This window comes from Paramisgurnus dabryanus, chromosome 5 (assembly GCF_030506205.2).
Source record: "Paramisgurnus dabryanus chromosome 5, PD_genome_1.1, whole genome shotgun sequence".
Lineage (NCBI taxonomy): Eukaryota > Metazoa > Chordata > Actinopteri > Cypriniformes > Cobitidae > Paramisgurnus > Paramisgurnus dabryanus.
In genome coordinates, this window is record NC_133341.1 from 34130652 (window position 1) to 34156554 (window position 25903).

The 25903-nt window shown below is 37.7% G+C and overlaps 1 protein-coding gene and 1 long non-coding RNA gene across 2 annotated transcripts; one reads left to right on the top strand and one right to left on the bottom strand.

Annotated features, from left to right (window-relative positions):
- Positions 1-24207, bottom strand: LOC135732179 (uncharacterized). Its single transcript, XR_010526720.2, has 3 exons — positions 23899-24207; positions 2166-2286; positions 1-2089 (listed from the first exon to the last, which is right to left on the bottom strand). It is a non-coding gene; the product is annotated as an uncharacterized lncRNA (long non-coding RNA).
- june (JunE proto-oncogene, AP-1 transcription factor subunit) lies at positions 10411-14884 on the top strand. The gene is made up of 2 exons (XM_065251240.2): positions 10411-10733; positions 11352-14884. Exon 2 carries the CDS (start codon positions 11457-11459, stop codon positions 12483-12485), a length of 1029 nt encoding a protein of 342 aa, XP_065107312.1. The 5' UTR covers positions 10411-10733; positions 11352-11456; the 3' UTR covers positions 12486-14884.
- Positions 24208-25903: the final 1696 nt, after the last annotated feature.

Below are 25903 nucleotides of genomic sequence, written 5' to 3' on the forward strand. Positions count from 1 at the left end.
CTTAGCCACTGCCGCCCCCGATATCAGATTTGTCACCAAAAATCATTCCATTTGCTGAAACACAGAGAAAGTTGTGGCCACATGAAGACATAAAAAAATAAAAATGACCAAAATGGCCTCAACAACCCATAAGGGTTAAATAATGTAATATGTAGTATTCAAATCAAACTATATAATGATCATCTAGGATAGAGGTATACATATAAGTATTTTTATTTATTTCCAAACTATATCTTTAAATCTTATCCAGAAATTGACTACATGGAGGTATTAAAAATGATTTCCTACTAGAATAATACAAAGTGAAAGATCGAAATTGGATCATAATAATGAAAGCAGCATTAATGTAATGTACAAATAGAAAGTCCTAAGTTAGGTTAATGTCAGCAGTCTCTCAGTAAGCAACCAACAGAGTCAACGGGTGAAAAAAAACATTGTGAGAAAACCAGGCTTAGGCGGGAGGGCCAGTTTTCATCTGACACAATACAGTTGCTGCAATCCATAACAGAGGAAAGAGACACTACAACATACTGATGTTAAAGGAAAATACAATGAAATTTATACACACTATATAAAATACCCTATCATTTAACATTAACACATTTCACATTATGTGCCAATAACCCTTCATTTACACAACGTTATTCATATCTAAACCCCGGTTATTAATACAATCGTAATGTCATGTAATAAAACAAAACAGAGCAGCAGGCATTAATGAATTATTAATTGATATAACACAGAGAGTGCTGTGCCAATGTTAATATAACACGGATCCTAACATCTCGCAGTAAACCGCATGATCGGCCAAATCGCTACAAAGCCCATGGACTGCTAGAGAGCCCAAATCTCAAAGCAATATTTGTTTCATGCATTTCTCTGTGACAATGACTTTATCTATAGTAAGTTCATTTCTCTGTGACAATGACTTTATCTATAGTAAGTTCAGTATGTTGTACTCCCTCTCCAAAGCAACAAAGACACAAATGCTATCTTACCTGGACATTTCTGATGGACAACCAGCAAAAATTGATTCAATAAATCTGACAAAAGCTTTTAGAATAAGATAGATGTTTGCGTGAGCGCAGTATTAAGTGTTTGTGTGCCTCTGATGTCTGTATTTATCTGCTAAACGATTTAAGTGAATCTTACTGATGATTCAGCCGGTGTCACACACACAAACACACACACGCAGGCAGGCACGCACGCAACACACACACACACTTTCCAGAGTTTTCAAAAACACAATGTAGTGAATTTACTTAGATTACCTAGAGCAAAGTCTGTGGTTCCTGTGGTAAAAGAGTTGTGAAGCATTACCATCTTGGTTATTACATTATTTTACAATAATTCAACAGTCCATCCTTACTTTTTCCTTACATAACAATGCCTTTAACCAAACCAACAGTAGAAAAAACATTACAATGTAGGTTTCATTTGAAGAAAATTTGTAAAGAAATATGACTGTGATTGAGATCTGCCATCCTGCTGCTTAATCTTCACCCGTCACACAGCTCTAATTCATAGATGTTCAGAAGTTCATTTAGTCATGTTTAGCACCATGACATTTGAGGAAATACAGATGTGAGTGAATGTTCATGATTCGTTTGTCATTAGGAAATTCATGAGATTTCTCACATGTGAAAAGCTTAAAATAAACAAAACAAGAAACATTACATTAGAAAGCTTTCCCTCTGTTTGTTAAAATAGTGGACTCCAGAACAAACACACGATGAAATGAATGTGACATCAATCACTCTGTAAATTCTGACAGATTTTCATCATCACCTTATGGAGTATGGTGGTGGGAGCAGTACTGTTGTAATTTTCCTCTGCTGATTGCATTACAGTATAAAAATTCTTATGTTTTACAGCTTATAAAACACATTTCTGTTAATGAGCAGAGTGTTAAAGTGTATCTGAATGAAGCAGCAAAATCAGCAGGGTTAAATGTACACTGCTGGTGTTTATATGGGTACCACCAGGTCTGTGTTTGTTTTGTTGTTGTGGTTTCATTGAACTGAAGTTCCCGACAGGAGACACAACTGTGATGCTGGTTTGTGTTCATCATTATTCAGGATTTATTTCTCTGTAAAACAGCAAGAAGATAAGAAATTAGTTTGAAACATTAATGTGATAGAATCTGATGTGAAACTCAGGTTTACCTGGAAACCAGCGGTGTCACTTTAGACAAATTAATCATCTGTGTATGAGATCACTGGAAATCTTTACTGGAGAGATCGCTCTTCTTTTAATGTCAGGAAGTGACAATCACACACTTGTGCACTATAAAAAATCACAGCATTTTTGACAAGTCAACACACATATTTCTGTTACTTTAACTTAAAAAATTAAGTTAAACAATTTTAACATGAATTTATAAGTTATGTCAGCCCAAACTTAAAATGGTAAGTTGAATAGAGTTAAGAAAGCAAGTTGTTTTAAGCTCGTGCTGCATGTTTATTTACTATGTGTTATTAAATCACTGAATAGTTAAGCAAAGACTTTTAGATTTAACAATGTGTTGCTGTGACCATAAATTGGTAAAATTACTAAAGTAAATTATTATGAACAAATCCCATAAATGAACCTTTGATGAAGTGTTTTTATACTTCTTTTTGTAAATAAACACCTCATCTCTCATTCTCTGTTGTTCTTTTTATGGCATTTGTTTCCATTCTTCAAAATTTGACACTTTTAGGCTTTCAGTTAGATAAGAAATAAAGTCAACAAAAAAAGCAAACACTTACTATACATCATCATCACCAGGGACCAATTTGCCAGCAACTTTTTAACTTTCAGTGGATCCTGATACTAAACAGTTTTTTCTGTTCTTTAAAAAAAGTTGTATTGCACTCACATTACTATGGTAAATTACTTGGGCCAGTTGCTGTGTAGCTAAATCTCTCAAGCGAAACTATTGAGCACATAACAGGAGGTGTCACGTACTATACAGCAATACATTAAGATTCACATTCTGTACCAATTAAACCAAAGATGCCTGTAATACACCCAAAACTAGACATACAAACAATCTATTAAAATGTGTAAGAGAGACGGCCCAGATGAGCTATTTCTCGTGAACATGATGCATTTATTTGTGTTTACATGAATCAGAAATAGGATGACCAGTTTTAGCGTGAAGGTTCTGAAATCGATCGCATAGCTTCTGTTCTATTTAACCTACTTAGCCGTGACTGTGAGCAAAGCCTCGAGGATTTAACATTTCCAACTGTCAAAATGAATTAAGAATCACAAATGCTAGTTAAGCTCCCATGAGTCACAGTCTCTGCTATACTATAACACTGCTATAATGTGAAAACATTCACTGCTTGATTTTTAGGTCTGAGTAACATGTGAAGTGCAGACACAGGGATTTACCATGGTAAAACCACGAAATATTTAAAAGCTGTTCTGTTAAAACATTCTAAGCATCACCTGATGCATTTTCACATGCATACGTGTGTGTGTGTGTGTGTGTGTGTGTTTGTGTTGTGCAATATTCATTATTGGTAGCAAATATTATTTTGATTTTGATATTGCCAAAGTTAATATACAGTAAAAATATTTCAAACATCACACACAAAACATCAGCTAAATAAAATCTATTTTTTATTTAATGTTATAATTTACTTCTATGAATTTATTATTTATTGATTGTTTTATTGCAAAACAGATGTTGTTTTAATAAAAGTCCTCTATAAGATAAAATTAGATTCAAATTGAGTTGTAGTTGGGCAGTTAGAGTGGTTAGAGTGCCGGGCTTGTAACCCGAGCGTTGCCGGTTCGAGGCTCACGACCGGCGGGTTGCGACTGTGGTGCGCTTAAGCAAGGCACCTTAACCCTTATTACTCCCCGGGCGCTGCAGGGATAGCTGCCCACTGCTCCAGGTGTTTGTGTGTTCATGACTTGCAGTGCGTGTGTTTACTATTCACTGGATGGGTTAAATGCAGAGGTCACATTCCAAGTATGGGTTACCATACATTGGCAAATACTCACTTCACTCACTCCTAAATTGAAACAGAGTCAGGCAGTTGTAATTTAGCGGTTAGGGAGTTGGGCTTGTAACCTTGAGCGAATTGCTCTCTGGGCAGTTAATGGGATAGCTGCCCACTGGTGTGTGTTTGTGTATTTACTACTCACTGAGATGGGTGAAATGCAGATGTCACATTTCAAGTACAGTACAGACCAAATGTTTGGACACACTTGAAAGATTAAAAAATCTTTTAATCTGAAGGTGTATGGTTAAATGCATGACGTTAAATAACGTTTGTAGAAAAAACTATACCTGTGCCAAACAGATTAATTTCTGTTATTAGAAAACTAAAATTTTATTTTAAAAATATTATTTTTGAAATAGATGACTTGCAATGAATATTACAAAAAAAGCAGCCAATAAGAGCCCAGATTAAATGTGAGGCCCTTCAATATTCTTTAAAATTCTGTCTTAATTAAAACTTCAAGAAGCGTCTTGATAAAATGACATGAGTATGGTGTTGCGATTTCTAGGCAAAGGGTGACTGCATTTCAGATGATAAAATATAACAGAGTTTTGATTTATTTTGGATGCTTTCAGTCACCAACATAATTCCCACAGTTGCATTTGTGTTATGCCATAGTTTGGACGAGTTTATTATTATTCTGTTATGTGGAAAAATATATAAATAAAGAATGAGTGAGTGAGTGTGTCCAAACTTTTGGCCTGTACTGTATGGGTTGCATACTTGAAAAAACATTTCATTCTTTTACTTTCACATAATTTTTGAATTGACTTCATCCCAGATAGACATGTGTTCCTGCTTTACTACAAATTATCTGAAATTTTCTTTTGAAAATTAATTATTGATGTCAAATTCTGCCACATGCTCTGATGTCTCAAATCAATGAAGACTGACATTTCATTATTATCAATGGTTGCTAGGGAGCAAGGATGGAAACGCACCAATTGGCGAAGCGTGAATGTGAAACTGGCCTTATGTCAGGCCAACAGAATGTGACCATATTAGTTATTTTGTGTCTTTTCTGTAAACATTTGGCCTGTTAAGTGTCTCATTTCTTAATCACACATCTTTGCTTTGCATTTCAGTATTCATCGGAGTTGGTGGTTTTATTAAATAGCATTAGATCGAGATAAATCCTAGCATGCGTGATGGGTGACTAGTGCGAAGATGATGGCCTCATCAGCAGGTATTCCAGTGCTTTGGATGATTTAAACACATTTAAAGGGTCATGAAGCCCCACAACACATTTTTGAGATGTTAACGTGATGTTTTTTATGTTTTGCACATCACTTTAAACTGTAATAGCTGTCACAAATGATATAAAAACGTTGAAAGAGTGTTATTGTGAGTGTTCATTGGCTGCGGCCACGTCTGCTGAAAACATTTTCACATCAATGCGTTTTGATGAGTATATTCATGAGCATTGTAACATCATACATAAAAACGGACTCGTCTAATCCAATCACTGTGCCGTTGCAGCATTTATGCATGCACAGTATCACTCGCATTATCACTCGTTGTTGTTGTTTAGAGTCATGGCTCGTGCTTGTGCATTTGTTCAGTGCAACAACACAGTTTTGTTTTCGTTTCCCTGCGACTCGACCAGAGCTGGAAAGTTTTTGAATGGGAGGTGTTTCACAGGGGGGTTTCATGACACTTTAGGTCAAACATCGCTAATATCTGTTGTTCAGGCTTTCACCTGGCTGGAAGATAAACCCCACAACTACAGAAGGTCTCGAGTCTTATCAACAGAGCTGACTTTTGGTCTAAAAGATACTCACAACAAAAAAAGCAGAACTGTGGTAGTGCTTCGAAAAGCAAAACTATATTAACTTGAGAAGATATGCAAATCTGAGTCTGCCGACACACCCATCATCCTAACATGCCTCTTTAACTCGCTTCTTTACTTAAACTCGTGCGTTTCCTCATAGTTTTATCGTCACAGGTTTAAATCCTTCTCCCTCTGTTCATTTTCTTGCGTTTGATGCTTGTACATTGGCACTGATTTTAAACTTGACATTCAGCTGATGTTTCTGTGGCAACCAGAAGAGAATGAATCACGCGGCTCTGAACTCGCTGTCTGGAATCTTCTGCATGAACCGACACCACAACATAGCAAATGATGTTTCTCCAAATACTGATATTCTTTGTTGAGAGGCTCAGTTTGCTTTGTACCCCTGTGACATAAAGTGTCACATTTTAGGTTATTTTTCACATTGACACATTCAGATTTCTAGGTCTGCAAAAAAAGATGTCCGATTAAAAACTTATAGTAAAATTGTGCACAATTCCATTAATTTCCATTAATAATATTTCTTTCACAGAGTTATCATTGGATTGTAATTTCTAATATATCTAATATTTTTTTGGCATTCATTAATCCAGTGTAAGTCGCTTTGGATAAAAGCATCTGCCAAATGCGTAAATGTAAACCATTCTGACAGTGACAGGGGGCGGGGCATTGGGCGTCAGTGTGCTGCTCACAGGTACAAAGGAACTTAAACCGTCTCTTTTTAGTGTGAAACGTTATTTGGTTAAAGTAGCAAACTCTCTCTCTCTCTCTCTCTCTCTCACACACACACACACACACACACACATTCTGGTTTCCATGTTTTGTGGGGACATTCCATAGACGTAATGCATTTTATACCATACAAACTGTATATTCTATTCCCCTTACCTGCCCCATTCCCTAACCCCAACCATCACAAAAACCTTTCTTGTACCTTAGATTTTCAATAAACATCATCATGTTTGATTTATAAGCTTGTTTCCTCATGGGGACATAAAAATTTCCCCACAAGGTCACAAAAACACTGGTATTCCTATCTTTGTGGGGACAATTGGTCCCCACAACGTGATAATTACCAGGTACACACACACACACACACACACACACATACACACACACACACACACACACACACACAAACAAGGTAGGGCTCAACCTGTGCATAGCACATTTTTTGCCCTTTTTGTCCTTAAACTCCAAAGTGTCCTTTTTATTTTGAGGTGTTTTATCAGATTTATTTATTTGCTTCAATAAATCAATGCTACCTTTACATCTGTCTGTCTGTTTTAAAAATATATTAAGCGTATTAAAGGTATTTAAAAAACTTGTGACAAAATCTTTTTGGATCCGCTCAAACTGTCAGTCAAACCTCTTAACGAGGTGCAGCGAACTGAAGTTTCAGCAGAGTACTGAACGTCTTGCAATGGTAAATAAATATCTTGTTGTTTGAGTGCAACGTTGTCTCTTTACAAAAGAAACAGTATGTCTCATATTTTATGAATTTGAGACCTGAAACTGGACCGGGGGTGGAGAGAGAAGGACGTATTCTCCAACACGTATTTTACAACAGGAAAAAGTGATGTGACTGTAGCGAACAGTCCTGTCTTGTGTTTCCCTAGTCGTGTCTTTTATTTTGAAGTTTTGTAATTGTCTGCCATGTCTGTAGTCTTTTGTAGTTCTTTTGTTCATTGGTCCTCATGTTGATTGTTTCGCAGGTGTGTCTTGTTATCTTGTTAACCATGTGTTTATATAGCCCCAGTGTTCAGTTGTCTTTTATCAGTCAATAAATGTGCTGGTTCCAGTTTTAGTGGGTTATTTTGTTTTGTGTTTAATGAAATATTACGTTTGGATCGCCTGCCTTCCTACCAACATTACAGTGATATAATGTGATGTCGTCGTTTCAATGACTGACAAAGTGCACATTTGTACACATTCACTGGTCAAAAACTAGGCTTGATCCTCGTCGTCAGCTAGGTAACGTTAAAATATGGTTTAAAGAAATGTATTTTTTGATTTATGATGGTCATGTGCTAATACACTTAATTCATTAACATTTAATTATATTATATATGGTCACACAGTATGGTTATAATGTTAATATGCATATTTTCTCTCTTGATAATGAGGTTTATTAAGAAGTAACTCTGAAGTCTCTGCTCAGAGAAGCCATTGAGAGAAACATCCCAGTGGATGACAGTAAAGTTATAAACATCTTCAAGTACATGGCTCACAGAAGATTTCTGTTGTAATTAAAGAAGCCCTGAAACCCTGAATATCTCTATATTAGCTATATAACTTTCATTAATAGTGAATAAAAATCAAGATTGTGAGAAGATTATCATGTGCTATTTATTTGGAGGGGGAATTCAGTTTTAGCACATGGCCCTCAAAAGGTCTATGCACGGCCCTACTGTACACACACACAGCTCCTCAAAGTTAGACGTAAATACATGTTTACTGTGTAGTGTCAGACATGAGTTAACCTCAGTCATCATAAACTGTCGGTTCTAAGCACATCATTTATTCCACTAATATTTGTGGCAACTGTTAAATAAATGCAGGCTGCTTTCAGGAGACGGGGCAGGGTTTTCTGTTCCCGTTTATATTTACAGTACTGCTTCAATAGCTAGACCAGATTCTTGTATGAATATACATAGACTGTATTTAAGGATTTGAACCCTTGGCCATGACTCTTGAGTTACAAGAATACGTATGTATGTAAGATTTTTTTAAAAACTGGTTGGCTTCATCAAACAGAAAATGAACACAAGAGTGACAGTGAGCATCTCTCATATGCAGAACCTGTGATGTACTTCATCCGTATGCTAAAATATGCCAACAGTCTAATAGTTATGAGGCGATATGATAACATAAGAGCAGAAATGAAAAGAACAGTTAGTGAGTGAATGAATCACTGACCTCATGACCGGCGTGACTTTGATGTTTTTGACGTTCATACCTGAGGAATTTTGCTTGTGTGGTTTTTAGACAGCAACATTAAAACATTTGTGTTGTGTTGAGTCGAGCTGAATGTGTATTTAGAAATGATGGAGCTTAAATATTTTACATCCACTCGTGATGCAAACATCAGACAGGCTGAAAAAGCTGATTTCATTATGAGCTTCACACCCAATTTAGATATCAAAGTTTGCATGCCTTTGATATACTACGTTTGCTTTGCATTTTCCTCTCACAATTTAGTTTTTCAGTTTCCTCCTTTTTTTCTTATAATCCAGCACAACTGTATCTCATTTTATGGTAACTTAATTAAAAAAAAATTTTTTTTACAGTCCATAAAACCAAAAAGATCAGCTGCAAACTTTCAAAAAATATAAACAAATATGTTGTGCTGTTTATTAGAAATCTCTTCACCCTGCCCGGGACTCCACAATCAAATCAACCCATTTAAAAAAATCCTTCTTTCTTCAAAAAGCAGCAGCAGCATATCGTCCATTATGTTGGCTCATTGAAAAAAAAGTGTTGTTGTAAAAAAAAACTTATGCAACACTGAAATCTGACAACAATTAGTAGATAAGTAGCCATTCTAGACAAACAGATCAAGGTAGTAATTGGTTTAGAGATCGTCCAACCTAAGTATTATTTTGTCAACCTAGACGACGTGTATTGTAGATGTGATGCTATGTAAAGCTTGACTTCAGCAGAAATTCAGTTGAGCACCGCTGTAAATAAACCCACATAAATGAATCGACCCGTATGCTCACAGATCTGAGGTTTCTTTAACTATTTTTGTTTTTACAGTGGCTGATTCCTCTGAGGTATAAGAGCCTTTTTAAATGATGTTGCACATTTGTTGTTCTAAGCTTTCAGCTAACACAGCTTTGATTTTTACTAAACACACGCTATAGTAGGTTTTTTTTCTAGAAATCTGTCCTGACAGCTCTAAGATATAAATCATTACCGTGTGCTTGCTATAGCGCATAAAGATTTGGAAGAAATTTTGTTAAATTCCTATAATGCAAAACAAAATCTTGAATTTCTCTTTAAATATACAAAACATGTTTGTGTATAAACATCCCTGCAGCTTAATCATCAAAAAGTGAAGTTAGACAGATGAATGTACAGTTGTCTTTAAAAACACAGTTATACAGTATGGCCTGAAGCAGATGACCTCTGGAGCAGATAACCAAACATGTCCACACTTTACCTGCGGCTCATCATCATCTGTATGTGCGCAGGTGACCTGTATCCTCTATCCATCTGACTTACCTATGAGCAAGATAATGCCAAGCCCACAAAACCCTTTCTAAAAACAGACCTGTCATCTCTCTAATACACAACAGTATGTGTGTGTCTGTGATCTTTCTGGACCTAACAGCAACCGTATGGGATTAGTAAAGAGGGGGCATCATCAATTCATTTATAAATCTAATGAAAATAAAATAATAATAATAATTTGCAAGAATACAGGCCTTTCCAGCAACAATTATAACCATTATAGGTCCTATAGATGTGATCAATAAACTACCATCACGCACGCGTGCAAATATAATGTGATATAAAGTTTACCTTCATTCAAAGACCATAAAAGGTCTGTAACTTATTTTATTATTATTATTTTCTTTTCATTTAAGTTGAATTCACGTCTTCAGAGATGGGTGGCCAATGCGCGCGCGCGCGCTCTTGGGAGGGAGGCGGCGCGTTTGATGCTCATGTTAGTTTCAGGAAGGGCGCGCGCGTGTGTTATTAATGATCAGACGAGCAGAAGACGCACAGTCGCACTGACAGTGAGCACGAGATCCACGCGCTGTTACCCGCGTCGCGATTCAAACGCTCGCTTTCACATCTGCGTTACGGTAAAGAAGGTGACGCGTGGGCAAGCTACCCGCGCTCGATGGCGTTTTACGTCGTTTTTAGGTTGTGAGTAATCACGATCGACCCACTGGATCTCTGCGCGCCCGCGCGCTTTCCACCTCTACACAGTAAGTAGCCTAAGTCTTAAGCTTTTCTTTTCTTTGATTGTGAATAAATTCAAGTGTTTGATTTGGGATTTTAAGCGGGGATTTTTACACTCGCGTCCTGAAATGAATAAGAAAGTATTAAGGTGGAGCTGTCTCATATTGAGAGTAACGATGGCTCCTCTTTTCATTATTTGACTTCATAATCGTGTAAATAGAGTTGTTTCCGATTATTGTCTTAATGTTTGTAATTGTTCAAGTAGATGCAACAATTGAAACTCTATGTATATTGTTTGTTTTCTGAGTAAATTCAAAGATAGTAACTATTGAGAGATAACTTAATAGATAGATTTAAATTTCAGTCCATTTACTTTTATTGCCAAATCACTGACAGAGAAGGCAAGGAAACCTATAGAGAATGTCTTGCCACATATAAATGTATGTGTTTTAAATTTATTTCTATATATCCGATTTCTGTGTGGGGCAATTTACACACAATAAAAATATGTAGACATCAGGACAGCATTAGTCTAGTGGCAAAGGTGTAGTTTTACCCGTTTCATTATCTATATTTAAAAAAAAAAAATTCTCTGTGGTTCCCAGCTTCACTGAAAATTCCCTAATTTTCTGTGTCTTTTGTAGGTTTTACATTGAAGATCCCTAAATGCCAGAGACCTCTGAATTGAATCTGTTCCTTTGTACCATTTTGGACGGATCATATTATGAGAAAATTGTCTTGCTGTGTTAATGACGGCTAGGATGGAAACGCCCTTTTATCACGATGATAGCGTTCCAAACTATGGGCAAATTCCAGATTACGATCGATATCAGGGCCACAAGATGATGAGTAAAAAGAACATTGCACATCATTTTTCGAACAGCGTGGCAAATAGCTCTAATATAAAACTGTTGCATGGACAAGCAGGAAACAACGCTAACATCAACCCAAACAGTCTCGGCATGAGTGTCAATCCCGGCAGCTCGCTGATGTCCTCGTCAGACATGAACCTCCTAAAGCTCTCGTCTCCAGATCTGGAACACCTGATTATCCAGTCCAACCAGGGACTGGTTACTACAAGCCCAGCTCCAAACACGTCTGCTAATCCTTTCATGTACCGAAACCAAGCCACTAACGAGCAGGAAGGTTTTGCCGACGGCTTTGTCAAAGCTCTGGCCGATCTACACAAACAGAACCAGCTGGTCGGAGCGCCGATGTCCCCGGCTTCCTCCATCCAAGGATCCTACCAGAGGAACCTTATGTCCGGTGGCGAAATGCCAATTTACACCAACTTAAGCAGCTACAACCCCAATCAGATTTCAACCTCGTACCCGGGCGGGCAGATCGCCTACGCCTCTGGAGCCCACGCCTCGGCTCATGCCGGTCAAGGTCATCACCCTCAAGGAAGGGGTCTGGATGCTCCCCAAACAGTGCCCGAGGTGCCTCACCCTCCCGGGGCCGACCCATCCGGCTCCCCCCCTTCGCTGTCGCCCATCGACCTGGAAACCCAGGAGAGAATCAAGGCCGAACGCAAGAAGCTACGGAATCGCATCGCAGCCTCCAAGTGCCGCAAGAGGAAACTGGAAAGGATCTCACGCCTGGAGGAGAAAGTGAAGGTACTGAAGACGCAGAACTCCGACCTGGCCTCCACGGCCAGCATCCTCAGAGAGCAGGTGGCTCAGCTGAAACAGAAAGTCATGAATCACGTTACCAACGGCTGCCAGATAGCCGTGAGCTCAGCGAGCGTGGCCAAAAGCGGGGAGAGTACCAGCTGTTGAACAATTCTCCGTCTGCATCAACCGTGTCTCACTTTTGCTCACCGCTGCCGTTCGAGTCGATGCCCTGATGAAATGGCGCTGTAAAGCGGCATAAGATGGAGAGCTGGGGGGAGACCCTTTGTGTCTCTACAGCATTTCTGCTTAGACGCTTTCTGCCTGTCTGTCTGTCAATCGTAAGACAGATGCTTACGTCTTTAGGAACGCCTCCTTGAAGAACCTAAATGGACACAAAAAACTTTTGTTTACGACTTTATTTCATTCAGTGGACGTCTGAGGGAACAGCTACAGGCACGTGAATATGCACTTCATTTGGGATCATACTTGCGATTGTTACAGGAACAAATGGTAGGAATTCTCTTAAAATCTTTGGGGCGTTTTTTTTTGGCTTGATAAACGGTGACCACGTCAACATGCTCTGAGGATTTCTGCTGGTGTTTTTTAACTATGTGCACTATTATTCGAACATTTCCAAAGAAACATAAATACATGCATATGAAAAGAAAACATTGGAATTGATGCGCTGCTTGTATCTGCGCTTGAAGGTTGAAAACGAAGCACTGCATATTTGGAAAAGAACGAATCCCTTTATACTGGTTTTACATGTCATAACATGTATTCTGGTGAGTTTAAAGTGGAATATCTTGTCTCAATAATTTCATTACAGAATATTGTTCATATTGTGGAATTTGGGAATACAAGAAAAACTAAGACTTTTTAAAAGTATCACAGTACATTGAACATTACAAGCAAGCAGATGGATTGTGCAAAACTTTTTACCACTTTTGAGTTGGGAAATTCCTAAGCATTCCGAGACCTTTTGCACTGTAACGTCCCATCCGTGTGGCCTGGGAGATACATTATAACAATGGGTTAATAATGTGTGTTAGTGTGCCATATTATCGCCGTGTGAATATACTGTAGAATAATGACTTCTGCAACCATACAAGATTCAACACAAGGGAATCAGGTGGACGAGAAAGGGCTTTCGATCAATAGTATTTTATTTTATTCTTTTGTATGAATTATGAAGCAATTTTATTTATACAGAATTTGTATTTATGTTTATTTTTGTGGATAGGAGGAAGCAGGTTGGAATACTAGTGTCTTATTGACACATTGTTTTTTTTAGGAACTACATGATTGCACATAAATCTAAAACATTAAATAACATGTAATATTTATCTTCTGTACAGAATGACAATTTAACTATATTACATCTCAGAGTTTTTGTAGATAAATGTTTTACTGTAAATGAATAGCACCTAACTTACAAAACTCCCTTTACGTTCGTGTGAGAAAAGAGACCTGCACTTAGAGATGTTTAAAGTGTCTCCTATAAATCTGCAGAATTGCTGTTTAGTGACTTTCTTAAAATTCCTTTGGAATATCCTTTTTTTTATATAACATATATTGATATAAAGTTTATTCATAGGACCCAAGGCACTTGTTAAAATTGTCAAATAACCTTGTGTGACAGGACAATATTTATTTTTTTGAAACTTGAATAATGTTTTTGATGTCACAAGTGTATTGTATTTTTGTTCTAAGTTTTCCTTTAAATGAACACAGTACCTACTGTATTTACTTCTTTTAATCAATCTGAATACTTTATTTATTGAATGGGGTATTAGTGAGCACTGTGGGCTTTTCAGCTTTGCTCCATTCATTTCTCTTTCGCTCAGCAATGAGATTTGACACACATCTACATTTGTCCTCAACAGCAGGTTTGAGTTTTTAAGGAATCAAACACGAGACTGTTCGGTAATGTACGTTTCTCTGTTCTGCAGTGGTGAAATGGCTTTGGCGTATTGCACAGAGCAGCAGTCGTGCACTGTTGTGTGTTTTTTTTAATGGGACATTGTGGGTGGAGCTGTGTGTTGATTTAACTCTAAATCGACTGATAGTGAAAAGCTAAAGTCGCATCTTACATTTTAGAATAAAGGAAATTATAGTCTGTATTCTTATATCTTTAACATGTGTCATATAAACTGGAGCTTTGAACCATGAAAATCATTTGTTTATGAACGGATTTACTGTGTTTACATTGTGTACAGTGTAGGTGGTTTGTGTGATAAAGCCAAGAGCAGATATTCTTCGCTCCTGAAACACGTCTCGATTTGGATCTCCATTCGCCCTGAGGCGAGCTGCAGAGTTTAAAGTTTTATATTTGTGGTGGAGAGTTTTGATCACGATTATGTTAGGTTGTGTCCTGACCTGACCACACACAAAGACTTGAGCGACCTGCAGTCCAAAACGGACTGATGAGGATACTTGACTAAGGGGCGACTTGCCTCGCTGTGTTATTAGTTTGTTTACTACTTATGTGGTCTTTAAATGTGCTTTATTGTTCCTTTTTTTTTTTTTTTTAAATCAACAATAAAAAGGTTTAGATTTCTGCACGCTGAATGTCAGAATTCTTTTGAAGCGACTTTCATGAAGGATGGAACTCCACAAAGAACATTTTAAATCTTAAAGGGAGATTACAAAAGCAATGGCACACAACAAACGCTGTGATGAGGCAAACTTTAAATTCAGGCCCTTCAGCATGACAGCGTGGTTGAGATATGAGTGTACTACTGAGAAACCAAGCAAGAAGTAACAGAGTAATAAAGGGAAGCTGCTTGTTCTTAATCATTAACAAACCAGAGAAACCCGCGAACCCTTCTGCCTGCGGTCTTCTCGCTTTTCTCAACTTTTCTGAACTAAAGGCGTCAGTCTGGTGTCTCAGGACAGTCCCGAGCCAGACGCTATCACATCTTTGTGCTCGTATGAAAAGTAATCGAGTCATTCGCCCGCCCTCTGTATCTGAGGCTTTTCCCATAAAGATGAGCTGCACAGCTTCCAGTAAAGCACAAGGACTGAACGTGTGCCTCATTACGAAAGTAAAAGTTACAGCTGAGCATTCTGGGAAGTGAAGAGGAATCTTGTAGGTTGAGTGTACAAAAGTCTCGCTGGCAGCTGACAGGAAGCCATGAGTTCGGCTCTCAGATCCTGCAGCCAAAGGGAAGGTTCAGCAACTGTCTGCTCTCGTACCCTCTCGACTCGCCCAGCTCACAATCGGAGGTTACGTCAGGTTTTAGTGAAGAGGAAATACTGCTCTTAACTTCTGATATCTGTATTTCACAACACTACCAAAGATTTTCGATTCAGATCCCTGATTAACACACACACACGCACACGCACACGCACACGCACACGCACACGCACACGCACACGCACACGCACACGCACACGCACGCACGCACGCACGCACGCACGCACGCACGCACACACACACACACACACACACACACACACACACACACACACACACACACACATATACATTTTTGTTTAAATTACGGCTTTAAGTGAACAGAATAGTTTCATTCTCCAGTCTTTTGGGAATTAATAACTCACTCTCTCCTTCCACCCACCTTGCTGCCCACACACACACACACGCACACACACACACACACACGCACGCACACACACACACACACACACACACACACACAGCGGCAGGAAAATCAAGTTTGGGTTAAAGACTTCCATTCTTGGTGTGGTGTGTTAAAGCCCCTGTATACTCCAGCTTCGACTGACAGATTCTTTTGCTTTTGTTATGGTCTTCTCATGACCTCTTTAAAGTCTTTCTCCTACGTCACTTCTTGTTTAAAATAGTCATTCTACAAAGAAATGAGAACTGTTGGTCAATCAATTTTTGTAATGTATTCATGTATTCTTTTTTTGCACATATAAATCTGAGTGTAATGTGTGCTGTGTCATGTCAGTGGCTTATCGGGAGAAATGATGATGTTTCGTCAACCACAAGCCATTTTCATCAATACAAAAATGAGCAACTGAAGAAGAAATAAGGTAAAGAAATTTTAGACACATAGCACATATATTTAAAACACAAGAAAGTTAAAGACTTTTAGGATTAAATTTGAGAAAGAGCAAGAGCTATTAGTACTGTAGTGAAATATTTGCTTTGGGAGGGTTCGGGTGTGTAATAAGGGTTGCAACATGTGTGTAGGAGGAGACCACACCCACTTTTGTCTCTGTGTGTGTGTGTGTGTGTGTGTGCTGCTCAGTCCAGAGATTAGAGTCCTTTAATAAAAGATGTCGAAACAGAGAGGTGAGCCGCACAAACACAATGGCTGCGATGGCTGTATGCTGCTATTTCAGGTGAGCGCTCCCTGTATCGCCGTGGCAACAGCTGTTGTGTTGACCCAGTGTGAGTTTAGAGAACGACTCTGATCGGCCCCACATCCACACGGTTCTGCTTCTTACTGTACATTATCAGGACTAAAAACAATCCTATTAGAAGCACCATCTTGTAAATACAGTATAAGTTCCAATTACTGCTAGATAAAGCTATGATTACAGCGCTGGAGGTTTTTCCCCACCCATACCCAACTTCTCAAAGTCACTGAGTTGTTCTGTGTATCAGTAATCGCAGATAAAAGATTCATGATCAACGTGAGTGTGTTGTGTCATTTAAAAAAAGCCTGAAACAATCAACTTTTCAAAGATTTATTGCTTGAAAAGATTTACCTGACAGATCTAATAAATGAATTTATTTCCCCAAGATTGACATTTCTAAAGCTTTGCCATCCAAACAAATGCATCTCAACAGTGATGAACGTTTCCTGTAGCCTGAAATAACAAACAAAAACTGGGGTAATAATTCATTAAAGAAATAAGAGGCAGATGAGCTTTAGAGAACGTCGACTAATCTACACGGCAGCAAGAGAGAATCTGAGTTTATGGTTGAAGTGACACACAGAAAATCTGTCACACTGGTCAGAATATTATCTAGAAGTAACAGCGCTTACTTAACACTCGCTTCCAAAAATAGTATTCGATAAAAGGAGGTAAATGTCAGGATTCATTGTTGGGAATTTTTCTTCATTCCTGTAAAATTACATGAAAGGATTTTTTCGGATAAAGAGTCTCAAATTCTAATCTTCTAACTAGAATGATGTACGAACAATGTTTAAAGGAGACATAGCATTAAAAAAATCGACTATTTCCATGTTTAAGTGCTATAATTGGGTCCCCAGTGCTTCTATCAACCTATGTGAAAAAGATCAACCCAGTTACTTAGTTTTGGTAAACCATTCTCTGCAAGCATGTGAAAAATTAGGTCATTGAAATTTGGCTTCCCTTGTGATGTCAGAAGGGGATCTTATTATAATAATACCGCCCCTTAATCTGCACTTTCCAACCACGGCACAGCGATTTAGTGCAGAGCGAGAAAGAAAATAATTCACAGCACAATTGAGTTTCAATTTCAAGTAACAAACCACCATTATTGCGATCAATGTTTGAATTTCATCAGCTCATTTGCATTTTAAAGGACACACCCAAAAACGACACATTTTGGCTCAGATCTACAAAGTCTACATTTTAAAATAAATATAATAAATTATCGATATGGTATTTTAAGCTTAAACTTCACATATGTCCTCTGGGGACACAAAAGATTTATTTTACATCCTAATAAAATCTTGTGACATGGCCCCTTTAAACTTAATCTGTCAATACCAAATTCCTAAAAGATGTATCAATAATTACAACAGAAGTCAAATTTATCGCTGACCTTTGACCCTGAACTGATCTGATTATAAAGATATGCTTGTGGTTTAGTATTCAGTGGATCACACATCAATCTCTGCTTAAGATGTTTACTTGACGTGAACATGGATTATTGTCCTTTAATATACTGACACTAAATCATCAACTCAAATTAAAAATCAGTTCTGTCGTATTCTTAGCTGTTTATAATTGAAACTTGCTAACCCGAGGTATAATTGTTTGATATGAGAATCTCCTTTGAAACAGAACAAAGTCAGAGTCAGATCTTTGTACCGCATATGTAAACACGAGTAAAGTAGGCAGCAGAAGATTATACAGCACTAGCCTGTATGAAGCGCACTAAAGCCACACCGTTGTTCTGGAATCAGTCAATGTTTATGGTCATTACATTTTTAGAAAGAAACTGGGAGAGGTTGCAAGGACTTTACCAATAAAGAAAAGCAATCGGGCGAGGCAATATTCCTAAGCCGCTCTAATCGAAGATTTAATCCGATTGGTCATGCTGAAAAGTATTAGCCTACAATAGGAGATGCAGAGATAAATCAAGGTCACTTGGAAATTTCTGGTTTGGTTTTTGTCCCACCCAGTCGTTTCCAACCAAATCGCAACAGCGCTCAGGGATTTTCAGTTAAACTTGAATAACCGGAATTATTCCTGATGGCAACAGCAGCAGAACTCATTAACATTTTCTCTTTATAGTTGCACCGGCTTTACAAAGTCAAACTCAAAGAAATCTCTCACCTCTTCAGAAATAATTAAAGCCAAATTGAAGGTGGAGTGCTTTCTAATATGTTCGGGGAATGTAAATTGTCTTTGTGAGTACGTTAATATGATCAGGCCTTCGTTTTCAGTTCATTGCTAATATCAACCGTTTACTAACTTGAAAGCACCTCGATTGCACCACGAGCTCACAGCGGTCGTGTGGTTAGTTATGCATTGCCTCATTTTTTTGTGTGTGTTATTTCTGAAGCCAAAACCAACAATGCATGTAAATATAAAAGGATCAAAACAACACGAGCACGAGTAACACAATCATGTCATCCATTAAAAGAGCAGCTGGAAAGAGAAAAGATCCAGTTCGGCACCATAATCTTGCCTCTGTAATGGTTTAAAAACATCCGTGAAAGAAGATTAAGTTGATTTTAGGAAACCTTCTTCATAATAACAGGACGATAAGTGGGCAAATTAAACCGGGTCTGCACGCCTTTCAGAAATGTGACACATTTGTTTTTACAATATTGATTTCATCAAGACTCCAGCGATTACTTCACATTCAGAGGTCGCGCTCCCCCGATGAAAGCGGCGCTTGGTTTTTAACACCACTGCAGCCCTGTGTTGCATTTTTCCAAATATTTTCCCGGTATCCATGAGAACAATTCAGCTGACAGATGAGATTCAGCTAGCAAGGGATTGAAAAGACCTATCGCCCTCATATCAAACAGTAACGTGTCGTGAATAACTTCATCCTTTCTAATGAGCATCCTTTGAGCGTTATACAAGTACTGGTTGTGTTTGACATTGTACCTCAACAAGAAGCGATTGTATTTTGGCTAAAAATCACTCAACAGCAGCTGAAATTGAAATGGGTTTTGAAAAGTAACCCAAAAAAGTAATGGTTTTCTAATAAACAGTTTGACCCACACTGGCCCTAAAGACGATTTCTCCTTCTCTTAACAATCTTCATTACGTGGTTTCAGTGTACAGCAGTGTGACGTGTGACTCTTTGGCTCGACCTTGTGCTGTTCAGTGCCGTTCACTAGAACCCTGCACGACCATTGTGACGTCACCGTGAGATTATCTGGCGCGGGGCTCGATGCCTGTGTAATGTGTAATGGAATAAATCGCCCTTGTGTTGGCTGCAGCGTACAAAAACACATATGAAAGCTGTTATCAGAAACAATGACATCAGCGCCTTTGGCTCCAACGCGTGCTGAGATCATTTTCTCGGTCCACATGCTAAATCTGTGTGTGTGTGTGTGTGTTACATGAGAGACGTAAAACCTTGTTGTTAATTATAAAAAAGGGAATTGTTTCAGATGGGTAATGACGTCTGTTTTCTCATGTGGCTGGAGGACTCGCAGAAGAAGCACATGCATGAAGAACAGAAAAAAAAACTTCACAGGCTAATGTAATAAAATCATTTTGTATGAAGTTCAATTCAAATCATACATGTTTATCTGATGGGTTGTTATTGTTACTCCGCACAAAAAGCAAATTAATCTTATAAAATATTGGCTAACAGAGAGCCTTTCAACCTTAAAGGAGAAATGTCAGCTTGTTTAGAACATTGTTCGGTTATAAGAGGTTTGAAAACATTTCTGTAGAAATGACAGTATTACTGGGTATTACTGGCAACTAGCTGCCAGTAACCTACAGTAGATTTCACATTTATGTTTTTTAATGGCTATAGTTTGTTCAAAGAAAAAAAATGTAGATTTTGTCATTATTTTGCTGGTGTTGAAAGAAAATCCAAAAATGATGAGCCCACAGCCAATCTTGCTATTGCAAGCTAGCAACACATATTAGCAAACAAAACAAAAAAACCCACAACCACCAGCAGGACATGTTATTAAGACATGACGTTCAGTTATTATAGCCAACAGAAAACATTTATTATATTTGAAATAGCTTACAGTATGTATCCAGGAGGAACTGATTTATTCACACACACACACACACACACACACACACACACACACACACACACACTATAGGGCAGTTTCCCGGATGACACTAGTCCTAGACTAAAATAAATGTAAGAGCTGTCCAAACTAAAAAAAAACTGAGAGAGAGAGAGAGAGAGAGAGAGAGAGAGAGAGAGAGAGAGAGAGAGAGAGAGAGAGAGAGAGAGAGAGAGAGAGAGAGAGAGAGAGAGAGAGAGAGAGAGAGAGAGAGAGAGAGAGAGAGAGAGAGAGAGAGAGAGAGACTTACAAACCGATGATATTATACCATAAAGTTAAGTTTAAAACCCTCTTTCAAGTGCCAACGTTATGACCACTCTTGCTTATACTGTTTTAAGTCTGGGACCTTAAATATTAGGCAGCGGCTATTTACATGAAATGAAAGTAGATATATTCTATTAACACTAAGGGACAAGAGCAGGATTTTCTTAACAGTAGGTGAACATAGTGTTTTTTTAAACCATATTAAATAGCAGTTCTTTGCAATAAGAGTACTATTTAGATTTCACATATTTGCACCTGAGTATTTATGTACATTAACAGGATGCATTAATAACATAGAGTGTAAATTATTCAATGGATGCTGGATTATTGGCAGAATAAAAGCCCTCAACCTAATAAATACTTTTATTCTTAATATACACAATCGTTTTAAAATATTTCCTTTTTTTCCTTTTTGATGTGTTTGAACCAGTGACGTTGCGGTCTAAGAGCCATGTCACTTCTGCCAAGTGTTGATTTTTGCACTCAGTGTCATTTAGTGGTCTAAACAGACATTTCTGGGCGGAGCTGGTTGCACTTCATGTAAATAGACACTCTGTAAATTTTTAACTCTATTTGGGGGGGAGCTTTATTGACTTATTTAGGCCATCCTACAAAGTGTGTAGCAGCAGCAGTGCATTGACAAAGCACTCAGAATACCATAACAATACTCTGACCATCACCCATAACTTCTGTGCAGACAGACAATGTACAAATCTAGGCTCTTTTAATAAAAAACTTTTTAAAACAGGAATAGCTTCTTGTAGCCAACAACACAGAATAGCATATGGATAGAGTTTTACTTAATTAAATATTGAATTAAACACCAAAAACACAAGAAAAGAGAGAGAGAGAGAGAGAGAGAGAGAGAGAGAGAGAGAGAGAGAAAAAACTGTGATCTTATGTCCACACAATTCAGTCTACAATCCCTGAGATCCCACTCACACAAGTGCATGTGTTTAAATGCAGGGAAGCAGTTGTGGGCGTCGTTCAGTCGAACACATTTCTGCATGAGTACGGCAGCTATACAAACACGCATCTCCATGGCCACAGGCCAAGCAATCAAAGCACATGCTGATGCTCAACCTGTGTATATTTGCTGTTTGTAAATTCATGTACACAACTGTTATTTTTGTACATGTGAAAAAAGCGTAAACAAGAAATGATCAGATCGGTTTAGTTTTCATTTACTTCCAGAATGATTTCATTAAAGACACAAATGAATACATTTTAGCATCATAGGTAGTGATGACATCAGAATGGGACTCTGTGACAATATCATGAGGTTGAACTACGCCCCTGGTATCTCTACACAACCGTGGGCAATTCTTAGCTCGAGTCTGACGGTAATAACTGCCATTTGAAAACATTATCTGCTGTAATTCCTGGTGTAGGTGGGTATTACTGTAATTAGATGTCAACAGAGACATGTGAATATGTCATGCACTGAAATAGCCCCGGTGAGAAGCCAAGCGTCCTCATTTCTAGACTTTGATTTCAAATGATGAGGATTTGGTACTTTGTTTATTTTTAGTTCTGACTATAAATGTTGCTAGTGAAAGAAAAATGGGATTTATGAGCGTGTGTTTATACACGAGTGTCAGGTACAACTCTGTCATGATTTCTGGTTCTGGGTTAAACAGTCACTTCTGAATCAATCAGTCCAAATTCCTCATATAAAGTTACTCAACTTAAGGCTTTTTCCTTATGAAAATGTTTGATTTATTTAATAAGCCACTGTATAACCACTACAATTAGTCTAAAACGTTCATAAAAAACTTAACCTATAAATGTTGACTCAGAAGGCATAAATGGACTAAATGATGTAGTTACTTTGTTAAAAGCGTTGTGTGCTGGTGCTGGATTGCCCCCGTGTGGTACAACACACTGGTATAATGAATACATATCATCAACAGCACTAACCACTTCTGCCATGTTAATTAAATGATGTCATTCTTATAAATATATACATATAAATACAATCTAAAAAAATCCTGGCTTGTTTCAACTCGTTGGCTTTGTCCACATCTTTGACTCAACCATGGGTTGAAACAAGCAGTATTTTTTTAAAGAATGTATGCTTGTGTCGATATTTAAGTTTCTTTAAAGAGTTTCCCAACCTTTTAAAAATGTGCAGATCCACTCAAATCCTAACAGTAAAACTATTTAAAATCACTTAATGTAGTATTGTAAAGAAATGAATAAATATAGTGGCCTCCATATTGGGACAGTAATGGCAAAATAGCTTTTTTTGCTGTGGATTCAAGAAGTGTCTAAACATTAAAAAGTGAATATGAGGCAAAAGTACAGAATGTCACATTTTATTTTTCACCTGTTTTAACATAATCATTTTATCAAATCAACAGAACAAGACGTTTGGATTTTAATGCATCTAATGTGATCATTGAGACTGATTATCTGACAAGTGAATTCTTCACACATTTGTAGTATCAGTTTGATTCCTTGCTTCTGCAGTCTGAGTAACACAAATGTACGTCAGGATGAAAGGTTGTTGTTGTTCTTTGGCAGTAAAGCATCATCAAATATAATCCAGTATTACTATCACTGACATTCTTTACTTTTGCCTTATATTCATATTAAAAAGTTTGGTCTTCACAGCAAACAGGGAAACTTTATCTTTAGTCTTAAGGAGGGCAATGTAAAAAATGTGGGTTTTAAGATTAAATGTATAAATACATACTATATGATGAGGACATAATCAGTGTATGAGCCCCATATAATAAACATTATAACAAAAAAATAGTTCACATGATAGGGAGTACTGTACATACAGTATGAGTAAAAGCACAGCTGTGTCCAAACTGTACAGCACTTTGAAAAAACCATTTTAATGCTATAGAAATAAAATTAGACTTAAGACTGCACAGTACCTCACTAGATGTCCAGTGTAGAGATGAGAAAGGGCCACATGCGGGTATGTATGACTGATGTACTTGTGAAAGTAAACAAAGTGTATTCTGTCTGTCACGTGCATCTTTAACTCACCAGGTTTCCTGTTCTGTTGTGAATCTCTTCTTCCTGTTTACACCACAAATACAAACTATCTGTACTTCTGCACATAGCAGGATATTAATTATACATTTGGCAAGGCAAGTTTATTTATATTGCACATTTCATACAGAGAGTTAATTCAAAGTGCTTTACAAAGAAATAAATCATTTCAAAGTGAACAAAAATTTAAGAGAAAACAATAGAGATATTAAAAATCACAATAAAGGACAAAGATACATATTTAAAATAACAATTAACAGGAAATACATTTTGATTTCAAAAGTGACTTGAATTTAAAGTGCAGTCAGTGTGAAGCAGCACAGTGCTCATTCAGTAAACGCAGAGATGTGTTTTGAATCTAGATTTAAAAGTATTTATTGTTGAAGCACATCTGATCTCTTCTGGAAGCTGATTCCAGCTACAGGTGGCATTATAACTAAATCCTGATGCACCTTGTGTCACGGTTAATCCGTGTCGTGTCTCGTCTCTGTTCCGATTGTTGTCACCTGTACACTCATTGATGAATTACCTGCCTCATCACACCTGTTTGTCATTTAGTCTGTCTGTATATATAACCCTCCGTGTGTCTCAATTCGTTCCCTAGCTCCCGAGGTCGTTAATCAGTATATCGTGTACACAGGTTCGGGCACTGGTAAGGACCCTAGCTCACTTCACATTGGGACAATGTTCACTTATTTTTCTGTCACGTGGCTGCTTAGCGCGTTGTGATTATTCACAGCTGTTACTCATCAACAACCGGCAAAACCAACATCTCTCTGACTTAATTTTAAAAAACAGTACATTGTGGAAAATGCTGTCATTATTCTCTTACATATCTGTGCATAAAATTGGAGGCATATAATTACATTTTAAATGTAATAAATATATTTACAATTTTAAATAAATATTATTATTTTAAATATTGAGTAGATTGTGGTCCCTTACTGTGTAGCAATGTGTGTTTATATTTACAACTAAAACAAACGTTTGTCTTTATAAAAGTTCTGTAACATTTCATAAAGTTTATTGAGTTGGATCACGTGATGTTCGGGTGGCGAGCGTCAGAAAAGGTCACGTGATTTCCGGTTAGGGAACATCGATGCTCACTGGTTTTTGCGTTGCATTGTGGGAATTTTTAGGGAACGAACGTTCCAGTGCACTGAACGGATTTTGCGATTGAGACAGCCCTTAAAATGGCCGACTCCCTGATCAGTGCCCTGACTACTGAACAAGGGAGCTGATTGAGACACACGGCCTGTCTTCTGTATGCTCACCGCTGGATCATTGTCATTACTTCCCTGTCTGTTTCTGTTTGACTTACCTGTTTGTTGTTTTATTCCTCGTGTTTTGTTTCTTGTCATTAAATGTTATTTATTTATCCCGAACTCTGCACTTGTGTCCTGATTTCATGTTCCTGGTCGTGACACCTTGTTTTGAGTGAACTCTTACTATACCTGATACTTATGATCTGAGTAATCTATTAGGTTTATATTCAATTAGCATATCTGTCATGTATTTGGTAGTGTTGTATTCAAGACCACCTAAACCAAGACCAAGTCATGACCGAGACAAGACCAAGACTTTAAAGGTTCAAGACCAAGACAGGCCGAGACCAAGTCAAGACCAAGACCAGTGCAAGTCACTGCATTAAAACACTTATGATAAAATGTGAAATATGCATAAGATTAGGCACTTCTTGTCTGTGCGTGTGTGTGTTTTTAGTAATACAATTTGAAAACTGTCATTGGGAGAAACTTAATGCTTAAACAATGCCAACATCATATGCCAAACCTGAATAAACTTAAAATTAATGATAAAAAATTAATTTGTGATGTGCCATCAGTTGTGGTCTTGACCGGTCTTGAAATAAAATTCAGAGTCCTC

Excerpts from the sequence above, each read along its gene's own strand:
- june (XM_065251240.2), top strand. The coding sequence starts at position 11,457 with ATGACGGCTAGGATGGAAACGCCCTTTTATCACGATGATAGCGTTCCA.